Source organism: Ursus maritimus, unplaced genomic scaffold, assembly GCF_017311325.1.
Source record: "Ursus maritimus isolate PB19 unplaced genomic scaffold, ASM1731132v1 scaffold_8, whole genome shotgun sequence".
NCBI classification, from domain to species: Eukaryota; Metazoa; Chordata; class Mammalia; order Carnivora; family Ursidae; genus Ursus; species Ursus maritimus.
In genome coordinates, this window is record NW_024426996.1 from 79,999,779 (window position 1) to 80,027,473 (window position 27,695).

The following is a 27,695-nucleotide window of genomic DNA, read 5'->3' on the forward strand; positions in this document are numbered from 1 at the left end:
GTGCCCAGTACTGAACGTGCACCCAGAAATCCATACGTTGAGGCCTAAACCCCAATACGAGGGTGTTAGGAGGTGGGGCCTTGGGGAGGTGATCGGGTCATAAGGGTGGAGCCCCCATGGGTGGGATTAGTGCCTTATAAAAGAGGCCCAGAGAGCTCTCTTGTCCCTTCCACCGTGTCCATGAACCAGCAAGCTCTCACCAGACACCGAAGCTGCTGATGGCTTGACCTTGGACTTCCAGCCTCCAGAACTCTGTTGTTGTTAAGCCCCCCAGTCCAGTATTTTTGGTATAGCAACCCAAATGGACTGAGACAAGCACCCAAGCCCACCCTGCTGTCCAAGGGCCAGGGGCCGGAGAGCTCGGGAGCAGTGTCCTGCCCAGTCGGAGGCCAGGGCCCCTTTCTGAGAAGATCATGTGTCCCACCTGCCTGTTGCAGCAGCCTGCTAAGCCAGGGGCTTTTCTCATCCTCTTGTTTCCTCCCCCCGCACCTGCCCCGGGAAGGAGGGGCTTCCCCTTCCTGCTTGCCTTTGACTCCTCCCTCTTCTCTGCCTTCTTTCTCCCTCAAACCTGTCCCTCACTGCCTGCCCCCTTCCCCAGCTTCACGCCCTGGGGGCGGGTGCAGCCCCTCGCCTGTCTTCTTCCTCTTCCCAACTGATCACCTGCTTTGTTTGGCTTCAAAAATACTCCCCTCCCCACTCCGTGCCTCCCCCCTCAAGTTTTCCTTTTTGGCAGCTCTTTCTCTTTAGGTCTCGTATTATTCGTTCCAGTCCCGGGAGGAAATTTGAGAAGAGTCCAGTAAAACCCCGACTGGAAGGGAAACCGGAGAGGTAGTGAGGGCCAGGACAGGTCACAGTGGGCAGGGGAACAGGGACCACTTCCAGGGCTGAGGGGACATGGGCAGAACCCGGAGAGAGAGGGAGAGAGAGCTGCCTAACAGAACCCTGCTAGGGGCACGGCCAGCTCTGATGGCCCCGAACAGAGAAGGCTGGGAAAGGAGTCCCCACCCTCACCATCCTCCCACCCTCACGGCTCCTGCCCAGCCCACCGATGGAACCTTCCGGAGGCAGGGGCAGGCCAGCCTCCCGGCACCCGGTGCAGAGCAGAGGGATGGACAGCTGCTCTGGAACACGCAGCGGCAGGGCTCTCGTTGCCTTCGGCTTGCTTCTCCGCACTCGTGCAGCGTCCACGAGTGTTTTGGGCTTGGGTGGGAAAGGAGGGACCCGGGTGCAGCGTGGCTGAGCCGAGGCCGTCAGGGAGGCAGCACACTCCGGGAGGAGAGAGGGTGCTGGTCCAGCAGGGGTGGGGCTGAGGGGCTGCTTCCCTGGGAGGGAGCGTGCTGGCCCATCCCTGCGGAGCCGTCAGGACCCCCAGGAGTGCAGAAAAGTTGTGCAAGATGGAAATGTGTTGTCTGTCACGCTGAGAAAAGAGGTGAAAGGGGAAACTGAGTCCCGATGGGAGCAGATCTGTCTTCTCAATTAAGTCAAGTTCCTTCTGCCCATCCGGTGGTTTACAAGGACAGGGCACGCTCCTCGATCCGTCCCCCTCTAGCCCCAGGGCTCTTCTCTGCGCAGTCCTCACCCCCCCCCCCAGTCTGNNGCACAGCCTCCACAGTCACAGCCTCCACGGTCACAGCCTCCGCGGCCAGAGCCTGGGACAGTTGCGCCCGCCCTGCAGTTGCGACACCCCTGCAGACAAACCCAGAAAAGATCTGGCCACAAATCTGGGCGCCCCGTGGTTCAGCCAGGCTGACACACAGTCCCCATGGCAGGTGCTCAGACGACTCTTCCCGCACGTGACTGCGGTCTCCGCTCCGTATCTGCTTAGAGCCGGGGTCTGTGCAGAGTGGCCCAGTCCGGATGGCAGGCAGCAGCGGGTCTGCCAACCCCTGCAGTCGTCCCCTAGCCCCTACACGGAACATCAGGCAGACGCCCTGCCCCACTGCTGGCGGGACGCCCTGGCCGCCCGCTGCCCTGCGGGGTCAGGGATCCCGTGGTGGGAAGTTCCTGACCTGCCGCCCTCCACCAGATGCAAAGCCACACTCGGAAGGGTCGGTTCAACAAGGGCCTCTATGTGACCCGTGGTCCTCCTGGGTCACGGTTGCTGCATGAGTCACATTCTATATCTGCCATGTGGGGGGGGGGGTGCTGCAGGGAGCCAGGCCACACAGCAGTGCACCCCACCCGGCCCGGCCGGCGCCCTGCTCACCTTCCTCACTGTCCTGGGATGCAGGCCTACAGGAGCGGATGCAGCACCTGGATCACAGGGTCCAAGCCGGGTGAGCCTCAGTAGGACCGTGGCCTTATCCACCTCACCTACCCTGTGACACCCCCTCACTGCCTCCTCCTCACTGCCCCCCTCGCTGCTCTCCTGACTGTCCCCCACACTGCCCCTTCTGACTGTCCCCCCCGCTGTCCCTCCTCGTCACTGGCCACCTTGGAGCCCAGGCTGGTGCCAAGCTGTGCTCAGCATTGCTCGCATCGGATGCGCCCGCCACCCTGTGCACTGGGTGTGAGCACCAGCCCATTCTACAGATGGGGACTGAGGCTGGACAGGGGTCTGCAACAGGTCAGCCCTAAGTGACACCCAAAGCCTGACGCAGCTGCTCCCTTGCACCCTGGGCCACCAGCTGAGGCCGGCCACACGCACTGCCTGGCCCATCCCCCAAGCCTGCCTTTGCGGTGCGATCCCTCCTGGCAGTCCCTGGTCCCTGCTCACAGTCCCACGGTGGCCTCACCTGCAGGAAGAAAGGGACGGTCCAGTTCCCGAGGCTGGCGTTCTGGGCTCCCCTACACAAGTCCCCTTGGTGGCTTCCCAGAAGTCACGAGACAGGACCGCCGGGCCTCGCTGCCGGCAGCCCTCCCCGCCAGGGCGGACAAGTCTGGATCAGACGCCTGTGGGCCAGCACCCAGTGGACCGAGCTGAGCCTCAGGCCCAAGTCCTCTGTTGCCTCCCCAGTCGGTGCTCTTCCTGCTGTCCTGTCCTCTCAGGCCTGCTCCCCAGCCACCCCTGGGGGCTTCCCCCTCATCTGTCAGGGCTCAACTCAGGTGTGTCCGACACACCCCCCGGGGAGAAGGGAGGCCCCTTCGTGCACCCACCAGACCCCCACACACACCTGTCACCATCCCGTCACTCTGTAAAGGGGTCAAGCTCACATCTGTCCCACAGCACCCCTGCCCCCGGTGCTCCAGGACAGAAAGGACCACAGGACCATCAGAAGGGTGGACCCTGATGCCCCACCTGCACTGGGTGCACACCAGGCTTGGGGACAGCTTCCAGAGCAGGAGAACAGGAGGCTCCAGGATCCCAGTGGACCAGCTCCGCACATGTGACGGCCTGCAGGGCCACTGCGAGAAGAGCTTGGGAGCCGTGCCCAGGAGCCCGGGCAGATCTGTGTTTCCATCGGGGAGCAGCCATGGTGCTGGAAAGCAGGGACAGTGACCCGGCCTCAGAGAGGGACAGCACCCAGGGAAGCAGCAGAGGATCTGGGAGGCTGGGGAGGGGAGGGGCGGGGCCCCTGGCCCAAGAACCAAGGGGACAGGCAGGACCAGAGAAGGACAGGGCCCGTGCAGGAGCCAGAGGGGACACTGGGGAGAGGCACATGGGGTTTCGGGCCCCAGCCGCACCTGAACCGCTCCGGCTCCAGGTCCCCCCCTGAGGCCCTCTCTGACCTTCTGGGGGTCAAGCCGCCACTTCCCCAAATGCCCCCCAACCTGCCCATGACGCCTCTGTTTTGTGGAATTCATTAAGGCCAGTGACCAGGGGAATAAGTCACACGAAGCCTGATGTTTTTACCCAGAACACATGAAGTTAATTAAATAGAGCATATTGTTACTAAATAGAGCTCGTATTAATTAGGGACATTGTTACCAAATAGAGTACGCATGGATTACCTAGACCGCATTGTTCCCGCATAGAACACGGGCTGCCAAACTGGGACCCTGTCCCTGCTTGGAACACACTTTATTCCCCGGGGGCCCCGGGAAGGGCCGCGCAGGGCCGTGGGGGGCCGGGGCCAGGGAGGACCCCAGGCAGGCCAGCCTCGGGCACGGTCATGCAGCAGGAAAGGGAGTCCCCAGCATGGTGTGAACACCACCTTGGGCAGACCTGACTTGGAAATGTCTCTTCCTATTTGGGGGAAACGTGTCTTAGGAGAGTGTTTCCCTTCACAGAAAATAGGTGTGAAATAATTCGGAGAGCATTGCCTCCAAACAGGACAACAACAGCGTAAGACATTTCTAAACGTTGCGCTTTGAGTCCCCCGGAGCGACTCCGCCGTGAGCGCAGGCCTCCGGCACGTTGCTCCGGGGCCGCAGTGCGCCGCTGCGCACAGCTCACTTCTCCGGCTTCCCGGTGAGCAGGCAGCGTCCAGAACGCATCTTTTGGATGAGAATTTTTAGATGGGAAGAGACGAGCGTTCTTTCTTAAAAATGGCAGATTCCTCTTTCTGAGTCAATGATGTGCTGACGCTACCGACCCCGCCCTCGCCCAGCAAGACCCAGGTCAAGGCCACGTCCTGGACGGAGGAGCTCTCAGTTGGGTGCAGAATGGCCTTTGGCCACCACCAGTGAGGTGGCTGCTGGGCTCTGGGCCTACCCCAGGCTCCTCATCCCCACACAGCCCCACATGTGCCCATTTCACTGGTGTGCAGACTGAGGCTGGCCGCAGACATACCACCACCCAGCCTTCCTGGAGAGCGCAAGGGTGCGGCGCCCAGCCCGGCCTCCAGCCTTCCCAGCGGCTGCCCTGCTTGCCCCCCTGAGCTGGCTCTGAGCTCTGAGAATGCTCCGGAACCCCCACAGGCCTGCCGTGTCCCCAGAGGAGGGCCTAGCAGAGCCTCTGCTGTCGCGGAGGAGCAGCGGTGGGGCTGGCCAGAGGGGCCGCCCTGTGCGCTGTGTGTCCTCCTCCGTCTGGACCCATGGAGCACCGAGCCCAGGGCCGGTGGGCGAGCACTGGAGGGCAGGATCCCACGACGCTGGCCCGAGGACAGTCAGCTTCCCCCTTGGCCGCTGCGGGGGCCCTTCCCAGGCGCTTGCTGCACTCTCTATGGTGGTGACGGGTACTGTGCAGGGAACCCTGGGCACCACCCTCATGAGCCAGCCTCAGGAAGCGGGTGCAACTAGTGTTATCCCAATACCAACCGGTGACATGGAGTCAGGCCAGAGCCCGGCCTGCAGACGCCAGCAGCAGGACGGCTGGTGGCCGGGGGCAGACAGGTGGGCGGGGGGCTCCCACAGCACACACCCCCCCCTCCCGCATCCGCTGCAGAGGGCGGAGGAGGGTTTGGGAGCTCTTTGGGGGTGAAAGTGTGACCTTTCCCTTTTGGAGGGACCCACCACCCCAGTGTGGCTGGGCCTTGCTGGGTTTGGGCAGTGGAAATCCTGCATCCCCAGTACCCCCCATCCCAGGTCCCCCTGCGTCCGTGCACTTCAGGGCTAAGCAGGGCTTCCTTCGCACCTGAAGGAAGTGGGACCCTTCTCCACACCCTGGTTCTTCTGCTCCTGGTAACACTGCCCCAGCATGCCGCCTACGGGGTGCCTGATGGGGACAGCCGGCGTGGCCAGTGGCGGTGCCAGGCCAGGGCCTGCAGGACCTTTTCCAGACTGGAACACATGGTCCCTGTCCAGGGAAGCTCCCATCCTCCTCCTGGGAGACTAGAGAACTCTACAAAGCCCTGGGCCCCGGGTGCTCCAGAGAACAGACCTCATATAATTTCTATGTCGCCCCCTTCGGATCCGTGGTGAGAGGCGGGCTCCCGGGGGTCTCCCATGGGCAGCAGGACCACGCTGGGTCCAACGCCCCAGCAGAGATGAGGCCTCGCGGGCAGGTTGCTGCTGTCTCTTCCCTCAGAATCCACGCCACCCACCGTCAGGCAGGGTGGCCCCCAGGAGGCACCTCGCTCCTCTGAGGTCTGGTCCCAAACCAAACAAACTATCCAGTAGAACGTCTTCCGGTCAAAAATTCCTATAAAACAACAAAATCGAAAAGCAGAGCTAAGGCGATGAGGTCTTTCTCCTAATTTTTTTTAATGTGGTAAAATAGACACACAAAATTTACCGTCTTAACTGTTGTTAAGTGCCCAGGTCAGGGGCGTCAAGAGCATGCATGACATACGGCCGTCCCGCCCTCCACCCGGAACGCCGTTCATCCTGCACAGCTCCACCTCTGTCCCCAGGAACACTAACCCTCCGCCCTGCCCACCCCGGCACCCCAGCTACGTCTCCGTGCTTTGACGGCTGGAGGCCTGCCGGACGTGGGGCCGCCCAGCATTTGTCCCTCGGGGACTGGCTTCCTTCACCGAGCTGAATGCCTCACGTGGTCCAGGAGCATCCACGTGGGGCAGGTGTCAGAGTCTCCTTCCGGTTCAGGGCTGAATAACATTCCGCTCTGTGGATGGACCACGTTTTGCTTATCCATCCGTCCGTCCACCCATCCACGGACGCTGGGCTGCTTCCACGCTCTATCACGAATAATGCTGCTGGAAACTCGGGTGGACCAGCCCCTATCCCGTCCCTGCGTTCAATTCCTTTGGGGAGTTGCTGGATCGTAGGGTGGTTCTGCGTCTGGTGTTTTGAGGACCCTCCACGCTGTTTGCCGCAGCAGTGGCTCTGGTTTGCGTGCCCACCCACAGTGCACAGGCTTCTGGCGCCCCTCGTCCTCACCAGAACTTGGCATTTTCTGGGGTTTTTTGAAAGTAGTCATCCTACTGGGTCTAAGGTGGCATATTGCTGTGTGGGTTGGTTTTTTTTTTTTAAGACTTTTTATTTATTTGTTTGAGAGAGAGAACGTGCAAGCAAGAGCACAAGCAGGGGGAGGGGCAGGGGGGAAACGGGCTGCCCGCTGAGCAGGCAGCCCGACGTGGGGCTCGATCCCAGGACCCCGCGATCCTGACCTGCGCTGAAGGCAGCCGCGTCACCGCCGAGCCCCCAGGCGCCCCGTCCTTGTGGTTGTCATTAGCATATCCCTGATGGTTAGTGATGTCGAGTGTGTTTTTATGTACTTACTGACTATTTCTGTATTTCTAAAGCTATGGTTTGCATACGGCCACACAACAGCAAAATACCCAAACTGACTATGTTTTGTTGCTTATGTCTAGGGACCGTTAATGGTCAACTGTGACCGGATGAGTGGTAACAGAAAGACACGCCCCATTCTTAACTGTTTACGTATTATTTCAATAATACCTTTTCTTGTGCTCACTTCAGCAAAATCCGTAATTACATTGTTATAATCCAGATTTCCACATAATTTGTGCTGAATTTTCAATTTGGAGAAAGCTTTTTTCTGCTGAGGCAGAAGCAACTGGGGCCATCACTAAAATTCTTAGAGCAAGTATTTATAGTGGGAAAAGAACCACAGATTTTATGTATCGTTTTCAAACATTGTTATGGGGTTGCATATGAAACGTTATCACAAGAAATACGGCAAATCAATTTCATCATAGAAATCACTATTAACAGCAAGATTTTCACCATACCTCAAAGCAGTAGCTAAATTCATGCAGTATTTCTGAAGTTCTTCCTTTCAATCTGTTAACACTGAGGCATTATTTCAGAAATACCAAAATAGGGGCGCCTGGGTGGCACAGTGGTTAAGCGTCTGCCTTCGGCTCAGGGCGTGATCCCGGCGATCTGGGATCGAGCCCCACATCAGGCTCCTCCGCTATGAGCCCGCTTCTTCCTCTCCCACTCCCCCTGCTTGTGTTCCCTCTCTCGCTGGCTGTCTCTCTGTCAAATAAATAAATAAAAATCTTAAAAAAAAAAAGAAATACCAAAATGTTTTCCATTTTTTTCAAATCTCTCTTCAATCAAGATCATGCCTTCATCTAAATTGACAGTAACTAATCTCTATGGAATTAGTTAAGATCATTTTTATGTTAATCGTCTCCTTCAACTTTGTGCAAATGTTTTCATTTCCTTGTTCTGATTTCCTAACATTTTCTAGAATGCTATTTTTATTGCTTATTTCACGGGCAGGTTTTTTTTTTATTTTAATGGAGAAAAGCTATTTTCTCTCCAATTTAAAAAAAAGGCTTAATTTTTTAAAACATTGAGTAGTCAACCTGGGTTTTTTTTCCTTTTTTTGGCAAGCTTTTCCTAACATCATCAATAGCAATGGACACAGCAAATGACCGCGACAGAGCAAACAATTCAATTTCCTCTGAAGACCACGATTCCTCCTCATCTGAGGACATTCTGCTATTTCAGTTAACTCTTCCAGCGCAGCTGGAATCTTGGGTAAATTAAATCTAATTGTTCTAACAGCATCTAGTTTACATTCTTTTTGTGTTCCTGCGGGTGATTAGAAGGTCAAATATGATACGCGTCTCATCGAGAGGTTCCATCTTTGGGCAGATGCAGAAAACATCAGCTAGAACCCTTGAATTATTCCAAAGCACATCATCATTGTGGCATCCTCAAAGCCACATGACAAATTCAGACTCTGTACCACAGCTGGCACCACGAAGGCTTCTGGGTTTCTGGCCCAAATTCTGGCTTGTTTACCTTTTCCTTTATGCATTGTGATAGCACCGTTGTTACGGTCTCGCCTGGCAATTTTTAAAGCATTAAATAAAGGTAAAATCGTTTCATTTGATTTTTTTAAATTTAATGGAATCTTCTTAAGTAAAAAGATTCACGACCTCCGTGTTCCATGTCCATTTTGCTGCCGGTGCTCAGGAGAGGTAAGCCACTCCACCGTTCGGTCCAGCCCAACACGCAGGGAACAGAGGAGAAGTAGGAGGGCTCAGTATTGCAAAACGCTCCTCTGCTGCCGTGTGAAACTGTAACGAATGTTCTGCTAACTTCTGAGAACCTCTGGAAACAGTCACAAATAGAAATATGGAGAAGAGCAAGGCAAACAGCACCATATGGGGAAACAGTGTTTTCAATGAGAATCTACGGCATTTGCTCCACCCGAGAGGGGGATTTAACAAATGTGCTAATTTGTCTCTTACATCAACCTAAGCAGCTTCAACGTGGAGCATAATGAATAAAAGAAAATGGGACGTCTTCTTCCACCTGGAGTGTGGATGCAAAACTCTTTCGCTCCCATAGTACAACGACAATGACAGGAAAGAAATCATTGTACTGTTTTATTGGGTTAGTAGCCAGTACAGAAATTTCAATGAACCGAATTCCTGAGAAAGATAAGCTCTTCAGAGAGAACAGAATGTGCATGTCCAGAGAATAGCAATGTCCATGCCTGGAGCGGAAGTCTGGTTCTCATACTGGCAAAAGGAGGAGCAGAGAGGAAGAGAAACAAATACAGACTTAGATGGTAAGTCAGCCCCAACAAGCTACCTTCTCCCACCCAGACTCAAATTTTGCAAAGTAAGTGAGAAAATAGAGTGGAAAGCAAAGTGAAATCACTTAGTCCTCCACATTCTCGAAGTGCTGAGACTCCAGGCTACACCAGGGTTAAATCTGAGGCGAACTGAATGTATCTGAATCTGGCCCCTGGATCAAACTCTGACAAGATCAAAAAGGCTGCAGTGCAATAGAGGTAGAGGGTTGGGATGAACGTACATGAATTCAATATAATTAAAGCTGTGTCCCAGCTCCAGAGTCAACTTGACTCTTGGAGGAATCTGAATGGTAAGCCCCTCACCCAAACTTAGGAAATGGCTTGCATTTTGGGGGAAATAAGAACAAAATAAAAACAAAGCATTACATAACAGTCTCTAATGTTCATTTACACACAATGTCTGGGATGGATAAAAAATTACAAGACACGTGGAGGCGTCTGGGTGGCTCAGTCCATTTAGCATCCAACTCTTGATATCAGCACTGGTCATGATCTCAGGGTTGTGAGATCAAACCCCGCATTGGGCTCCAAGCTCAGCAGGGAGTCTGCTTGAGATTCTCTCCCTCTCCTTTGCCCCTCCCCCTTCTTGCATATCTGTTCTCTCACTCTCTTTCAAATAAATAAATCTTTAAAAAATTACATGTGAAGAAGCAGAAAAATTTGACCCATGTCAAGAGAGAACACAATCAAAAGATGCAGACCCTAGATGTCTAGTAACTGAAATTAGCAGACACATAATGTAAAAAATAATAGTAATATGTAGAAGAATTCACAGATAAGGATAGCTATAATGGATAAAGAGATGGGATATTTTGGAAGATAAATGAAAACTCCAAAATTGCAAAGGAAGTTCAAGAACTGAAAATTACAATATCACAATATCTGAAATAAAAATGTATTGGCTAGGCTTCTGAGACACTGCAGAAGAAACTTCCATTGAACTTGAAAGCAGATCAGTATGAATATTCCAAACGAAATCACAGAGAAGAAAAGATTGAATAAAATAAAAAGAGTGCTTGTGACCTGTAGGATAACATCAAGTAATGTGACATACGTGTAACTAGAATCCCAGTAAGGTAACGTGGGGAAAATATAGTTGAAGAAATGGTGGCCAAATTTTTCTCAAATTTTATTTAAAAAAATCAATTCATAGATCCCCTAATTCAACAAACCCCAAGCAGAATAAATACAAAGAAAACACACTGAGGCACAAATTGTTGAAAACAAAACCTAGTATCTTAGAAGCATCCAGAGGGAAAAGGATAAGTTATATACATTAGTAAAACAATAAAAATGGCTGCGGTTTTATCAGAAACAATAGAGAACCAAAAACAAAAGAACAACATCTTTAAAGGACTGGGAAGAAAAACTGTCAACTGTGAATTCTACATCCAGTGAAAATACACTTGAAAAGGAAAGGCAAAATAAAGGTAATTACAGATAAACAAAAGCTTGTTGAATCCATTGCAAGTGTATGCATGCTGCAAGAAATGCCAAAACAAGTTGTTTACGCTGACAGGAAACGATGCCAGATGGAAACTTGGATCTATACAAAGGAATGAAGAACACTAGAAATGGTAAATATGTCTGTAAATATGAAAGACTACACTTCTATTTTCTTCATTTCTTTAAAGACAGTTAAGCATTTTTTTAAAGGTTTGTTTATTTGAGAGAGAGAGTAAGCAATGGGGAGGGGCAGAGGGAGAGCGAGAGAGAGTCTTAAGCAGACTTTGCGTTGAGCATGGAGCCCAACTCAGGGCTGGATCTCATGACCCTGTGATCACGACCCAAGCTGAAACTGAAAGTCAGACACTTAACCAACTGTGCCACCCAGGAGCCGCAAGATGGTTGAACATTTAAGCAAAAATAATAACAATGCATTATATGTTTATTTTTATATGTACATGTAAATTATAATTTCCATTTGGAAAGGTCTTTACCTTATACATGAAGTAGTATAATGTGATTTCAAAGTCTTTTGAGGCAAATGATACATATTGGAATCCCCAGAACAAACTCTAGAAAATAGTAAAAGGGTATGGTAGCCAAAAACACTATAGAGGAGATAAAATTTTAAAATTTTAAAATCAGTTAATCCAAAAGAAATGGGAAAGAAGAAATAAAAGAGCAAAGAACAAACAGGACAAAGAGAAAACAATTAGCAAGAATATAGGTAGATGTAGACCTAACTATATCAATTATTATATTAAATATAAATGGGATAAACACTCAAATTAAAAGGCAGAGCATGTCAGGTGGGATTAAAAAAAACCTGTTATACTCTGTTTAACAAAGACACGTTAAATATAAAAACACATTTATATTGGAAGTAAAAGGACAGAAAGGAAATACCATGGAAAAAATTACCTTAAGAAAGTTGGAATAGCTGTATCTTCAAATATTTGAAGCAAAAATAATGAGAACTAAAAGGAGACAAATAATAATAGACAAAAGCACACTTAATAGTTGAATATTTTAACATTTTTATGTCATAAATTGATGAGAAAATCAGACAAAATAACCAATAAGGATATAAAAGATTTGAACATCATCAAACAGTCTAACCTGATTAACATGACTAGAAGACCACATCCATCAGCTACAAAATACAGATCCTTTTCAAGTGCACATGGAACGTTTACCAAGAGAGAACATATGCTGGGCCGTGAAATAAATCTTATTAACTTTAAAGGGCTGAAGTCGTACAGTATATGTTTTCTCTCAACAACAGAAATCAATAATGATATCTAGAAAAGCACTCAACTTTTGACAAGTAACACACTTCTAAATAATTCACAGATCAAATCACAAGGGGAATTTGAAAAATATTTCTAATTGAATATAATGAAAACACAATATATCAAAATTTGTGGTATATAGATAAAGTCTCATGGAAGTAAATTTATGACTTTAAATGCTTATATTAGAGAAGATGGTTTAAAATGAATGATCTAAGCCTCCATATTAAGAAGCCAGCAAATGTACAGCAAAATGAAACTAAAGTAAATAGAAGGAAGAAAATAAATAATGAAATAAAGAGGCAAACCACCATAAAAAACTGCGAGGTAAACATTGGTTTTTCAAACAAGTTAATAAAATTTACCAATCCCTTGTAAGACCAACGAAAAGGAGAGGGAAGACACAAATGAGCAGTATCAGGAGTATCATTATGGAGACTGCAGATACTTCAAGGACATTAAGAAAATAGTGTGAGCAACTTTGTGACGACAGATTTGACAACATATAAAATGGAAACATTTCTTTAAAAACACAACAAAATTACACAAGAGGAAATAGAAAGTTTAGCCCAATACGGGTAAAAGAAATCAAATAATCAAGAACCTCTGAGGAGAAAGTGCCACTGCCTACAACTTACTTCGGAATGCATCAGAAAATGAGAGAGACTGATGGGTACGTAGAAGGATATTTGATTAGGAAAGTATAATAACATGTTAATCTAGGACGCGCAAGTGACTGTCACTATCCAATTCTGTCTTTTTTTCTGAATGGTTTCAACTTTTCATAATAAAATTTTAGGTAAAAAGCCAACATTTTCCATAAAGAAACTTACCCATAAGTGAAACCCCAGGACTGTATGGTGTTGGAGTGAGTAAAACCATTTAAGAAAGAAAGACCATTCTTACACACTTTTTTCAGAAAATAGAGAAAGATGGACTACTTCAGTACTCATTTAATGAGACCTGCATAACTCTCACACCAAAACCTGACAAGGACATCATGAGGAAAAGAAATTAGAGACCCATGTCCTCATCAACATAAGCACCACGATCCTTAGCAAAATATTGCTCGGTTGAATAACACACCATGAACAAGTATGGTTTATCCCAGGAATGCAAGGTTTATTTAACATTTAAAAAGCAATTCTTGGGGGACCTGGGTGGCTCAGTTGGCTGAGCAGCTGACTCTTGATTTCGGCTCAGGTCGTGCTCTGGGGGTCATGAGATCCAGCCCCACCTCAGACTCTGTGCTCAGTGCGAAGTCTGCCTGAGATTCTCTTTCTCCCTCCCCCTCTGCCGCTCCACCCAGTCTCTCTCTCTCTCTCTCAAATAAATAAATAGAAATTAAAAAAAATAAAATGCAATCATTCCTTGTTATTCATAACGTCAACAAAATAAAGGAGTAAAATCTTGTAATTATTTCAGTAAATGCCAAGAGATCATTTGTCCAAATTCAACACCCATTTATGATTAAAAATTCCAAATGAACAAACTAGAAATAGGAACTTCCTCAATTTGGTAGATGGCATCTGTGAAAAACTACAGTTAACATTCTACTCAATTGGTGAAAAACTGAGTGTATTCCCCTAAGATCAAGCATATGGCAATGACGGGGCTCTCCTAGCTTCTTCTAACATGGTATTGGAGGTCCTAGTCAGAGGACTAAAACACAAAAAACAAAAGGCATACAAATCAGAGAGCAAGAAGTAAACGCATTATTTACAGAAACATGATTGTGAACCTAGAAAGTCCTAAGGAATTTATTTAAAAAGCTATCAGACTAGTGAGTTTGAAGGGTTGCAGCTTACAGATACAAACACCAATTGTGTTTCTATATACTACCAACAAACAATTGAAAAATAATATACTGAGGAATAAATTTAATAAAGGATGTATAGACTTTGCCAAAGGGAGAGATATACCATGTTCATAAATTGCAAGACTCAATATTAATTGCTAACATGTCAATTCTCTTCAAGCTGATCTACAGATTCAATGCCATCTCCATAAAAATTTCAGCAGGTTTTTTTAGGGGTGCAAATTGACAAACTGATTTAAAACTTACATGCAAAAGTAAGAGATCTAGGATAACCAAAGCAATTTTGGAAAAGAAGAACAAAGTTGGAAGATTTGTACTTTCTGACCTCAAGACTTTCTATAAAGGAAAGGAGTCTGCAGTCGTGAAGGCAACGTAGCCATACAGACCAGTGGAACCGAGTCTAGAAATGGACCCACTCTTGTTCAGTGAATTGAGTTTTGACAATGGCCCCAGAGAAACTCAATGAGGGAAAGGAAAGACTTGTAACAAATGGTACTGGAATAACTGGGTGATCATGGGGAAAATGATGAACCTTGATTCCTACCTCACACCACAGCCAACGATGAAGTTGAGATGGATAGAAGGCCCAGACACAACCATGGCCTCTAGAACACGGCGCAGAGCATACCCTGCTGACCTGGGTCAGGATTTCTCAGGATACAGGGAGCTCTAGTCACAGAAGAAAACTGAACTAGATAATTCTGATTTTATCAAAAGTAAAACCTCTGCCCACCTAAAGACACCATTAACGTCCACTTTCCTCCATGGTGGCATCACGAGGTTGGGACAGGCTCGCCACCCTGCCCACTGTAAACTGAAAACCAGACAAAATGTGTCAAAGGGCTGTTTTCAGACATGGGACTGTGCCTCCAAGAAAAGACAGGAGGCCAGCGAGCCTTGTGAGCCCCTGGCTCTCTGCCCGGGGCCAGGATGGCCCCAAGGTGTGGTGGGGACACCCCAGACCTGCAACCCCGCTCAGAGGGAGCCTTCTGTGGGCACAGGCTGGGGTGGGAGGGCTCAGACCGCAGCAGGGAGGCTGGGGCGGGGATGACATGGGGCCCGGCGGCATCTGCAGGGGCACATGCACTGGACTTGGGGTCCAAATCTCACTCGCCTCCCCTCGGGTACCACAGAACGCTCAGCTGGGGCCTGTCCCCTCCCCCAGCCCCACTCCTCGCAGAGGCCAGCGCTGCGCGGGCTCCTGGACCCAGGCTGGGCGCAGTGCTACTATTCTTGGCTGTAACCTAAGCCAGCTGCCCATTAAAATTCCATGAGTTTCGAAGGCTTGAGCTGCAGTTGATATTTCTAATTATTGTGAAATTAAAATTGTCCCCGTGCTTTAAGGATAATTGCTGGCGAAGCCAGCTGGCACCCAGGGACCCGTGCTGTTCCCAGGCAGAACTTGGAAAGTCTCTGGAAAGTTCTCCGAACAGGAAAAGACAAAGGCCGTTCTGAAAACAAGGGAGGTGGGGGGTCAGGCACATAGTTGGAATCTGAATTTCAGCGTTCCGGGGCTCTCGTGACAGGGTCCCCACAGCACGCGGGCTGCTCCCAGCCCTGCAGCCAGCCTGAGCCGCGGCACTCCCAGGAAGGACGGGCTAGACCTGGGGTTAATTCGGACCCTGACCCTGGGGGTTAAGGAACACAGGCAGGTGTAACAACGCAGGGTTGGCGCCGGCAGACCCTTGTGGGGTGACGTGTGCTCGAGGGCATGTTGTGGCAGTGACGTGACCGCCCCCCACACTGCTCCCCGTACACGTGGGGGCCAGTGCCCTCTGCCCTCCCCTGGAACAAGGCCTCGGGAGGTGCTGGCAGCTGACCACGGCCTCTGCGCCCAGCCCCTGCTCCAAAAGGACAGAGCTCGGGGGGGGGGGGGCAGAGCTGGCTGTGGGCCCCCCAGCAGGGGCAGAGCTAGCCTGGAGCCCCAGGCCCCCTGGCTTCTCCAGGGCTCTCCCCCACACCTGGTGGCCCTCCTACCTCCCTTCTGATTCGGGTTCCATGTACGCAGGGTGTGGGGGACATCGGCCGTGGGTCCTGCATATCCCCAGCTCCCCTTTCCCTGTTGGGTTCTGAGCTCTCCTGAACATCCCTCGGAGCCACCTAGAGGTGCAGGGAAGGCCTTGCTGCCTCCCAGTACGCCCGCATCACCGCTGCCCTGCAGGCAGGCGTGTGGGCCATGCGGTGCCTCCCGTGCTGTCCGGTTGCTCGACGGCAGGACGTGTCCCTGGAGGTCAGCTGCTGCCCGCCACAGCTTTGAGCCTAGTCCTGGACATGCCTTAGAATGCAGCCCGTAATTCTGGGGGCAGCCCCGCAGAGCTCCAGGAGGAGCCCGGGGCCTCCCTCCCCTAGATGCCCTCCCCTGGCCTCGAGGGAACAGGGGCTGGAGACTGAGACCCAGGAGCAAGGCCTCCTGATCAGATCCGTCAGGCCAGTGTAGTGAAGCCTCCAGAAAACCCCGAGAGGGCGCGTGGGAGAGCGTCCAGGCCGGTGACCGCGGAGGGGCAGGTGCGGGAGGGCGTGTGCCTAGAGAGCATCTCTCCCATCCGGCTGCTCTGAGCGACACCCTTTTATCCTGAACCAGTGACCCAGCGCACAACACGCTCGCCCGGGCTCCGCGAGCCGCTCCCGCAAACGGTCGAACCCGAGGAGGGGGCCGTGGGACCCCTGGATGCACAGGCAGACGGTCAGAGTGCAGGTGACTGGGGGGGAGGGTCTGAAGTGGGGGGGGTGGCCTTGCAGGACTGAGCCCTTGCCTGTGGGGTCTGACACCACCTCCAGGAGCATGTGGGGACTGAGTTAGATTTGGGGGACACTCAGTTGGTGTCAATTACTTGACGATGTCAGGGGGAAAACACATCAGAATTGGGTGTAGAATCGTACACTGACACCCCTAACATCACACCCTTGACCCCCAGCCCAGCCTACCACTCCTAGCCCTGACCATCAGCCCTCACCACCCCCAGCCCTGACCCATAGTCATGACCACCCACATCCCTGCCCACCCCCCAAGTCCTGACCACCCCCAGCTCTGATCCCCAGCCCTGACCTAGAGCCCTAACTACCCCCAGGCCTGACCCCCAGCCCTGCCCACCCCACATCCCTGACCAGCCTCAGCCCTGCCCACTCATAGCCTCTAACCACCTGCAGCCTTCAGAGCCCCATGGCGTCTCCATCACTTCCACCTCCCCAGCCTCACACAAAGCTCACCTTGGACCCATCTACCCTGGAACCATGCACGAAAGGATCTTCACAAATGTGGCTTCCAGCATAGAGAGCATGGAAGGAACACTCCAGAACACACAGTGTCAGAAATCTACTTTAGGCCGTTCAAGGGGCCCTGCTGCAGAAGAGGGAGGGAGGTGGCCCTACCCGCTCTTGGGGGGCAGAGGTGGCCTGGTGGGGGGCTGGGAAGGAAGTCCAGTGCTGTCTGGGGTGCCGCACACCTGCCACCTGCCTCAGCTCACTGGGCCGCGGCCCCCAGCCTGTGCACAGGAGCTTACAAGTAGGGAGCTCCTTTGCTGTCCTGCCTCCTGCAGGCCTCGCCATCTACCCCACATCTTGCGAGTTTTTAAAAGCTCTTTGTCATACACCATTTTGAAATTTTATTAATTAGGCCACTTCTTCCTTTATGGTTAGTCTCATCAGAGAGGTCTTGGCGCCAAGGTCATATGTTCTTCCAAAATTTGTTCTAGAAGTTTTCCACTTTTAACATTTGCATCTTTAATCCATCCGAGATGAACCTTGTAGAAGGTTCTAAGACATCTGTCCCTGTCTCCTTGCCAGTCACAGACAACTACACATCACCGAACGTTGGGCACGTGGGTCTCCGCCACTATGGCTGTCATATCCCAAGTCTGAGTGAGTTGGCCCGTTCTGGATCTTTCCCCACCAACACTGGTCTCTCCCCGAGGCAGGTCCACATGGCCCTGAGTGCTTTTTATCTATGAAAAAACAAAATTCAACTGAGTACGTTTGAATTGGCTTTACGTAATGGTTCATGAACCAGGCAGTGTCTTGTCTTAGAAAGGGGTCCAAGGAGATGCACAAAATGGAAGCCATTTGTAGGCAAAAGTGGGGACACAGGAAAGAATGTGTTGTGTCAGGCAAGACTACCCCAGGACATCAGCCTGGGGATGTCCTCTCCCCCCAGGACGTCCTTCCCCCAGGAACATCTCCCTTCAGGAACATCCTCCCCACCGAGGGACATCCTCCTGAGAAACATCCTACCCCAAGGACATCTTACTCCCCCAGGGACATCCCCCCCCCCAGGGACGTCCTACTCCCCCTGGGACATCCCCCCCAGGGACGAGCGTCACACCTTTGTCCAGGTGTCCCTCTCTGTTCTTTGCTATGATCAGAGTCCTCTCCAGTTCTACTTATTCGTAAGTATTTCATAGCTTTGGTTGTTACGAAGGGAGTTTTCCTGTTTCTAACCAGTTAATAATATAGAAAAAAGGGATTTTATATATTAATTCTATGTATTTATCTCTTATTAATCTAGTAGGATTTGTTAAATCTTTCAAGTTTCCTGGTTTTATGATCACTTCGTTAGCAAAAACAGATAATTGTTGCCTCTCCTTTTCCAATATTTGCACCATGACCTTGTCCTTGGCTGATGCTGACCCATAGTGACAGTCCTGGGCGTGGCTGTTGCTGGCGGAGGTGGGGGTACCATCTGTGTCCCTTTCCCTGCAAATCCTGTCATGCTGGGAGCTTTTGAAGGGGCTGTCTGCGCGATGCAATCCTATGGCGTCCCCCACGCTGACTTGGTGAACTTGGTAATTCTGCTGGAGGTTCTCTGACTGCGAAGGCCCTCACTTTTTCTTATGTTTGCTTATGTTATCTTCTGTCTTACGTTTGCTAGTTTTTTATTTAGAACTTTCACTTTATTTTCCTGTTTTGTATTTTTTTTAAAGAATCAGGTTGGTATTAAGGCTTTGGCTGGTTCAGACATGAGCTGGGATGTTTTCGTTTTTGAGGGCTGGGCATAGTTTGGAGAGCATCTTGGGAAGGCATCTGGACAATTCCTATCCTCTTGGTCCTGCAATCCTGCACACAGGGATTTACTGCCTCAAAGTCCTTGCTAGTTACAACTACATCAGAAACAAATCTAATTAAAGAAATTCAGAGGATCTGCACAGACGTTCTTCCAAGGAAGACGTGGCCAACGTGGAAAGATGTTCAGCGTCACCAACGTCAGGGAAATGCCAATCAGAACCTCACCCCAGCAGCATGGCTGTCATCAACAAGGCCAGAGAGAGCCCGTTTTGGCGAGGACGCGGAGAAAGGGGACCCTGGTGCTCTGCTGGGCATGCAGACTGGTGTACCCACCACCACATGGATGAACGTGGAGGGCGCCACGCAGACACACAGCACCCACGGGATGCCCTGGAGGGGTCAGAACGCAGGGCACCGGGTGTCAAGGGCCGGGAGCGGAGAAGGCGGGGATGCTGCTCCGCGGAGACACAGGGTCAGTGGGGGGGGGGGCAGGGGGCACGCGCTGCGGGACGAACTTACTGCCCCTGAACTGGACCCTTAGCAACGGGTAAAGTGGTAGATTTATGTTATGTGTCTCTTACTACATTTAAAAAATTATGTGGAAATGCTTAGGACTTAAAACACCCAAACGATCTGTCAAAAGAACAAGGTGGAAAGACGTGTGATGTCAGATCTCAAGACCAACCGTAGTTCAGACAGTTACGTGTTGACACAAGAATAGAAATCATCACTATCGGACAGAATGAAGACTGTAGATGGAGACACATGCATTTGGGGGCAATTTATTGATTTTTAAAGCTTATTTTTTAGTCATCTCTCCAACCCAATGTGGGGCTTGAACTCACAACCCCGAGATCAAGAGTCACGCGGTCTGCTGACTGAGCGAGCTGCACGTCCCTGGGCAACTTATTTATTTATTTATTTTTAAAGATTTTATTTATTTAGTTGACAGAGAGAGACAGCCAGTGAGAGAGGGAACACAAGCAGGGGGAGTGGGAGAGGAAGAAGCAGGCTCACAGCGGAGGAGCCCGATGCGGGGCTCGATCCCAGAACGCCAGGATCACTCCCTGAGCTGAAGGCAGACACTTAACGACTGAGCCACCCAGGCGCCCCTGGGCAACTTATATCTAAGGAAAATTCCAAAACCATTCGGAAGTGGAGGGCCAGGCTTGTCCGCCAACGGTGCTGTGACACCGGACCCCTCCTTCTCCCGGGAGCCACAGAGCATAGCATGGGCACTTTCCTGGTCAACTTTCAGGTCCCCTAGAGCTAACTGTCTTGTCTGGTTTGAAGAATGCTTGCTAGCGTGGACAAGCCCACACAGGGACATCCACCGCGCCACTGCTGAGAGCGCCTGGAAGGATCTGTCCATCGGCAGGGGAGCCGCTGCAGGGACGGCGCCCAGGAAGGCGTCTGTGACCCTAAACAGGGAGGCTCGGAGCTGCGCGGGGCACAGAGGCTGGGTGCGGAGACACGCGCACATGGCAGCCAGCTCCTCTCCCCGACCGTGTCACGCACGCACACCAGGGTAACCAGGATGGGCTCACGGGAGACCAGAAGGAGTCCCAGGGTCGCACGAGGGCCAGAAACCCCGGCACCAAGAGCTGTTTTCCAAGGAGAACAGTAACCTGACAACCATGGCGTGGCCAGCTCCCAAAGCACAGGGCGTCCCCCGTCCGTCCTGCTGGGTCGGCCAGCACCGCCTCCCGCCCTGGCCCACTTCCAGCCGTGGTCGGAACATCCGCAGGACGAAAAATGAGGTGCGTGTGGCTGCCCAGGCCCACAGAGGCCAGCACATCCTGTGCTCTCGCCCCAATGAGTGGCCGTGCTCTGAGGGCCACCGAAGTCCCACAGCCCCCCTGGGGAGATGACCCCTGCATTTTCCGGGGTTCTCTCCCTCCCTCCTGCTCTGACGCGCATGCGTGGTTCACCATGAGGCCTCCGCACCCGCTCCCTCCTCTTCCCCTGCCCTGACCAGTGGTGGTGGGGTCACCACTGTGGATCCACACGAGACGGTGGGGGCCCCTGAAGACAGTGGCACGGAGCAGGGGACTGATACCACCTTGGAGGAAAGCAGTGCTGCTGACGTAGTGCCCTACAAGGCAAAACCAAAGGGCAGCAGGTGCCCACTGCTCCCGGGGGGCGGAAATGCCGGTTGTGGGCCTGTGGATCTGCTCCAGTAAACAGTCCTCACGTGGGTCAGCGGCTGTGAATGGTGTCCCCTCTTGACTGAGCTGAAGCATCCCCCATTGTTCTCAAAGACGGCGATGTGCCGGGAACCCACACTCCCAGAGGGTAAGGTGGCTCTGGGACCGTTGGGGGATTGGGCCTGTTCTTTGGTCCACTTACACCTTCAGGAAGCAGGTAGGCGACCTGGGGGTGGGTGCGGGGTCCCACTGGGCCCACCCGAGGTGGACCGGGGCTGGGCCCGCGTGTGGTGTGAGTGTCCGGACCGGGAGTCCTGGCGATGGCAGCTAGCTCAGAGCCAGTCAGTGCGGGGACTGCTGATGGAGGCCGGGAAGCCCCCGCTGACCCCACGTCCCCGGCGGGAGAGCGCGGGCTCCCATCTCACCCAATTCCCGCCCCAGATGGGCTCTGCCGGGTCTCGTGCATCCCAAAGCACAGCCCTGGGCTCCAGCAGCCCCTCTGGCGCGGTTTCTCTCTGAAGCGCCAACCGTCCAGCCAAGAACCCATTTTCTTTGTTTGGGGGGGTCTCCCCACCCCCCATCGACTCCCCTGCTCCAGGCACACAGCAGGTGGTCAGCAGGACAGCGGTTAGAGGGAGGGAGGCAGGGCCTCCTTCTGGGCTCTCCTGGGGGACACTGCTCCCGGGGGCTGTTGGGGTGGGGGGAGGACGCACACAGGCGGCGGGACACTCTGGAACTTTCCAGGAGGCACAGCTACAAATAAGACCACCGTGCATATTCTCGTCCCATTGCCTTGCACACGTGCCGGGGCCTCCCCCGAAGGGACCGTGGTCTGCGGGCCTCCGAGGGTCCCTGAGCCCCGAACGACTGTTACAGAAGGAAAACGCCCTTGGCTGTCTTCAGTGTGTTGGCATCTGCAGCGCCGGCTCGAACAGCGAGGTCTCGGTGAGAATCAGGACGGGCATCAAACACCCTGCCAGCCGTCCACGTCCCTCCCACCACGCACCCTCCACAAAAAAACACCAGTTTCCTTTAAGAGCATCCCCAACGCGGCAGTAAAACGTACTGATTTTATTAAATCTGGGCCCTTGGGCACACATCTTTTTAATATTCTGCGTGACGCACCCCTGCCCTGCCCCTCAGTGCGACGCCGTCTGGGGAGCAGCCCGGGCACCAGCGCTGCGCTGCCGGCAGAAGGACAGCTGGACACATTCTTCACGCGGACACGCTCTTCACCTGAAGGGACTCGGGCGCCTGGCGGACAGCTGTCCCCGCGGGGAAACAGCTCGTGTGGTCATGTGACCAGTGCCAAAATTCCAGCTGCGGGCGGAGATCAGAACAAAAGGGCCATGAGGCTGACAAGCTGCCCCGGGAATGGCTCCACTGCCGAGGGGGCGCCGGGAGAGCGGCGAGAGCGCATTTCTGCGGGTGTGGGGCGCGCGTCAGCACAGAAGACAGGCCGCCCCACACACCCAGCGCCCCGTGTTACAGAAGCGCAGGAGGACCCCCCAGGTGCCAGACGGACGGACGGCCGACGCACATGGCTCTGGGAGCGCCGCCGGCTGAGTCCACGCTGCGGCCGGCCTGCACGGCCGGGGGCCCCGGTAGGGGTGTCCCCAGCCACCCGCCATGTCAGTAAAAGATCCCTTTCTTTTCCAAACACCTATCCGTGCGGCGCCGGATCTCCCACTGACATCGCACGTCCCGCTGCAGCCGGTCATGGCAGCCCACTGCCTTCTCTCCAGCCAGAGATCTGAGCGCATGTAACACAATCCCCTCTTCTCGTGAAATCCTTTTGTTTGGGAGAACGTAGTTTTCATGCAACTGTTGTTCATGTCAACAAGTAATGGGTTTATTGTTATTTTGAAATGAGTAATTTTCAAGTCTTGGGTTCCTATCAGCAGTTAGGACCCACAGGAACACAAGTGTGACATCTTCAGTCACTCCTGGAGCGTGGAGGGCCCTGCGAGCACCAAGGCCAGAGCCCCAGGGCGCTGATCAGCGTGCGCAGCGTCCTCAGCTCTGTGGGTGAGGCCCCACTGCTCTGGCCGGCTTGTGGCACCTTCCACTGCCCCTTGCAGGGTCTGAGCTTCTCTGTCTCCTGACGTTTTTCCCGCTCTGACCCTGACAGACGGCACACCAAGATGGCATGCTCGCGTCTTGTTCTGCATTTCCCGGTGCCACATGAGGCCCAGCGGGTCTCCTTCCATCTTTTGTCCTCAGACCCTTCGCCTCATTCCTTTTTCATTTGAACTTAAAAATACTTTCCTCAAGGGCGCCTGGGTGGCTCAGTCAGTTAAGCATCTGACTCTTGATCTCAGCTCAGGTCATGATCTCAGGGACGTGAGTTCCAGCCCCGAGTCGGGCTCTGTGCTGGGTGCGGGGCCCACTTAAAAAAAAAAAAAAGTACTTTCATCCATTTCAAAACAAAAACCCACAATGTTATTGAGAATATTGTTGGAATCACATTAATAAAATGATGACACTTTACTTTGGAGCTTTTAGGAGTGTGCGATTTCTCCACACACTCAGTTTCAGATTTTACAATAAAACCACATAGTTTCCTTCATGTCGATCCTGGACCTTCCTGGTTAAACTTGTTCATAGATTCCCTGCAGTTCTCAATCATGACTGTGAACGGAATATTCCATTCTCATAATCCACAGGGTCAAGGTGGTTTAAAGAGCTCTTGACCTTTTGTATATCTGCTTTCTGGGAATATAAAAATATCATCTGAAAATAAAGGTAATTTTCCTTTCTTTTATTCGGCTTACTTTGTCTGTCTGAATGTATTAGCTAAAAATGCCGTTAAACGATAAAGGTGAAAGCAAGCACATTCGTCTGGTTCCCGATTTCAGTTTTTGGTATTAACAGGTTGTCTTGATGGATCTTACCAAAGAGCTTAGCGTTTACTGATGTAGCCACCTTCCCCCCTTAACGGACCGGTAACTACAGAAGAAATCAGAAACTCGCTACGGACACGCTGTGCACGAAGGGTACGACGCAGGCAGCCCTGCGGCTGACCTCCGCCTGACCTCACCAGTTCCGCTCCAGCCCGATGGAGCGCGTGGCAGCACCGATTCGGTGAGATGTGGAGAGAGCGAGCACTGACCCCACACTCAGAAACAGCTGGGAAAATAATAGTGCAAATGGCCTCTAAGTACAAATGCAAAAATGCTACATAATATACTGCAACTATGGAAACACTGGGTGCCACGGCCACGGCTCCAGGAACACCAGGACAGTCAAGGCGAGGAGCTCCCGTGTCACTTAGAGCCGCAGTCTGTCACCACCTCGGTGACGCTCGGGCACGGCCCCTCTGACGGGGCTGCATGCAGCAGCCTCAGGCCCAGCCCAGCGTCTGTCAAACAACCGAGTTCTCACCGGGGCATCTTGTCTCAGAGGCAGCTGGGTTCCTGTGCCTGAAGCCAGCCCCCAGCTCGGGGCTTCAGCACACGATGCCGAGGTCTCCTCTGCAGGGGGCTTGTTCCGTGCGTGCCCCCCAGCACAGGTTCAGGGGCGTCGTGTCGCCAGCTGACACTGGCCTTGCTGGGAACACTGCCTGGCTCAGCAGAAATTGGCGAGTTCACACTTCAGCAGAACCGCCTGCTGTGCATTCACCGGACTGCCCTCCATCCCAAAGTGGCGTCGCTGGAGTCCACGGCATGTGCCTGGGGAGGTCCCCGAGGGGGCTGAGCCGGGGCTGTCCTGCCCCTCTGGGCTCCACGGCCGCCCAGCCTCTCGCCCACCGCAGCAGCAGGCCCGGGGCTGGCCTCAGCCCCACCTGGGCGAGCACGGGCGGTTGACTTCGAGGACCGCTGGCGCATCAGAGGAGCTGGTCAGTCTCACCGGGATGACCGTGACAGCCTCCCAGCAGGATGTCTGCCTTCACCCCACCCGCCACAGGTCTGCTCAGGAGCAGCCAGAAGGAGGTCTTCTAGATCGTAAGTCACACCACGTCACCTGCCATGTCGCCTCAGAACCCTGCTGCATGGGCAGCAAAATGCTGGTCCCAGGCGGGGAGCCCTTCGTCCCTTGCAGCCAGGGACCAAAATCCAAGTGGCCAACAAGATTTAGGAAGAATTCAGCAGAGAAGTATCTGGAAAGGTCTTCCTCCTGGTGACAGGGCAAAGGCAGGGAGGTGAGCTCTACCTCAGAGCCCGTCCCTGCGCCGCGGGTCCCGATCCAGAGCGCCACAGCCACCGCAGCACCAACAGCTTCCCGTGCCCCTGTGGGCCAGCCGTGGGGCTGCTCCTGCGGGCTGCTCCTGCGCGGCCTCCCCTTGTGCAGCACGGACCACAGCCTGCTATCACGTCATTTCCCTCTGTGCTTGTTTGCCTCCCCGACTGGAGCATGAGTGCGCCAGGCCAGATCTCCATCTCCTCAGCGCCACGTCCCCGGGCCTAGAAGACCGAACAGGATGACGCATGTGGGCCGCCGTCCTTGCTTTGTTAGCGTTCTTGCAGGGAGGCAGTCGGAAGATCTGCGGCTCCAAGGAGAGGGCCGTGGACTCTCAGGGGTTCGCCCGGTGTCAGAGGCTAGCTCGGAAAGACACTGCAGACGCCGCTGCGGGACCAGACAGCCGTCTCCCCTTCCGGAGAGTTTCTGTTACGGGCGCAAAGCTGCCACTAGCCCGTTTCCGTTCGCTTCTGTTTGGGGAACAGACCAACCCGGTGCATTCCCTCTGAGCTGAGAAAGTGAACTCTGCTTCCAGGGAGTCATGAAAAATTACACATTTACTATCAAAAGCCATTTCAAGTATCATTGATGGTGACGACATTGGAGAACAGATTCTAGGGGTTCCGACCGGGGAATCGCCCCAGAGGAGCCCGGCGTCCCCGGCCTGCGTCCGAGGAGGGGCTTCCGTGCTGGGAGGGCCGCCCGCCGCCTACACGTTGGACTTGGCGATCATCTTCTCGAGCAGGCCCATCATGCGCTCCTGCAGCTGGAGGCTCTGCACCTGCAGCAGGTTCTGCTGGTCCAGCACGCGGCGCACCTCCCGGCACGTCTCCTCCATGGCGCGGCTCAGCTTGCGCTGCTCCTCCAGCATGGCCTCCAGCAGCCGCAGCTTCTTCTTCTGCAGGTGGCAGCTCTGCCCCTTGCGCCTCTTCCCGGGCCGCTCGTCCGACCTGGAAGGACAGTGCCGACGTGTGGACGGCGGGCCGCGGAGCCAGGGCTCCGCCCGCCTGACTCTCCCAACCACCTCAGTGGACAAGTGGGAACGGGAGGCCCCGGGCAGCTGGTGAGGAGCGGCTGCCGCCCTCCCGCCGTGATGGCGAGGGGGCCGCGGGGGCCACAGGCAACGCCGCCCTGCGGGTCTCGAGGCAAGCCGCTGACCTGGCTCACAGGGCCGTGGGGGGGGGTACACCTTGCCACAAGAGCGCCCCCGAATCCACTGAGCGGGGTGGGTGGGGGCTCAGGGGCAGTGGCCACACCGGGGCAGAGACCAGGGGGGCTGGGTGGGAGGGGTGCTGTGGCTTCTTCCCCGGGACCGGAACCTCTGGTGGGTCCAGGGAGGCAAAGGCAGCCTGCGCCGCGGCCATGCCCTGTGTTCCCTGCCGCGGGGCGGGGAGCATCCCTGGTCTAACTGGTCACACTGCACCAGTCCTGCCAAGGCCTTGCCAGTCCCCTCGTCTGGGCCCTGTGCTTCACAGCAGAACGGCGCCCCAGCCAACCTCAGGGGCAGGAGAGTGGCTCCCATGTCCCAGCCCTGGTGCCGTGCCTGGGGCAGCAGTGAGTCTGGGAACCGGGTCAATCCACGGAAACACCTGGCCATAAACCTCAGGTTTCCAGCTGATTCCGTCTGGCCGTCACAAAGGCATTCTTGTCTGGGGTCTTTGCTGAGAAATCCCCTCCAGGGAAGGGGCGCTGGACAAACTGAACAGCAGCCCCTGATTTCAGACTCCCCCAGACCCTCCTCATCTCTCCCCTGTCTGACAGACCTGAAGGCCAGAGCTGAGGGAGAGGCAGGGCCGCACTCTAACCTGCTCTCTGCCTTCTCTGCCCAACCGGCCGACTCCTATTCACCTTTGAAAGCCAACCCCCAGTATCCCTCCTCTGGCTCCCCGGGCCTCCACACCACGGGCTGTGCCTCCTGTGTGCCTGTCTGTGGGCATCCTGAGGGCAGGTTCACGCAGCCCATGCTGGCCTGGCAGGATGTCTGGGAAGGAGAGCAGAGGGGACAGGCACACCCACTGCCACCCGCCGAGGAGCACACTCCTAGCCAGCCTAGCCAGGGCAAGGAGGAGGAGGACCCCAGGGCAGGGTCTGCTTGGGGGTGATGGGGAGCCCAGGAGCCAGAAACTGGGGGTGGGGGGGTGGGGCACTTTGTCTTCCTCCATGTGCCAGGCCCCACCCTTCTCTCTTGTGACACTCCCAGCCATCCTCAGACAAAGTGCTGATTTATCCCCATTTTACAGAGAGAGACTGAGGCCTAGAGAGGTCAAGGGCTTTCCACACAGCTAGAAAGTGATGGAACCGGGAGATGAACCCAGACTATGGACATGACGGCCTGCACTTCAATACCTCCTGCCTCCCCATCTAAGGCCTCCCTGTTTGAGGCCAGCCTGTCTGAGGCCTCCCTGCATGAGGCCTCCCTGTCTGAGGCCTCCCTGCATGAGGCCAGCCTGTCTAAGACCTCCCTGCATGAGGCCTCCCTGTCTAAGGCCTCCCTGTCTGAGGCCTCCCTG

At 53.6% G+C, this 27,695-nt stretch overlaps 1 protein-coding gene across 1 annotated transcript in view; it reads right to left on the bottom strand.

Annotated features, from left to right (window-relative positions):
* Positions 1 to 22,037: 22,037 nt before the first annotated feature.
* The window catches only part of MSANTD1 (Myb/SANT DNA binding domain containing 1), a 15,245-nt gene continuing 9,587 nt past the window's right edge, over positions 22,038 to 27,695 (bottom strand). Inside the window, exon 4 of the mRNA XM_040625509.1 lies at positions 22,038 to 26,135. Within this exon, the coding sequence (XP_040481443.1) occupies positions 25,895 to 26,135 (241 nt within the window). The 3' untranslated portion in view covers positions 22,038 to 25,894. The remainder of the gene's footprint in view (positions 26,136 to 27,695) is intronic.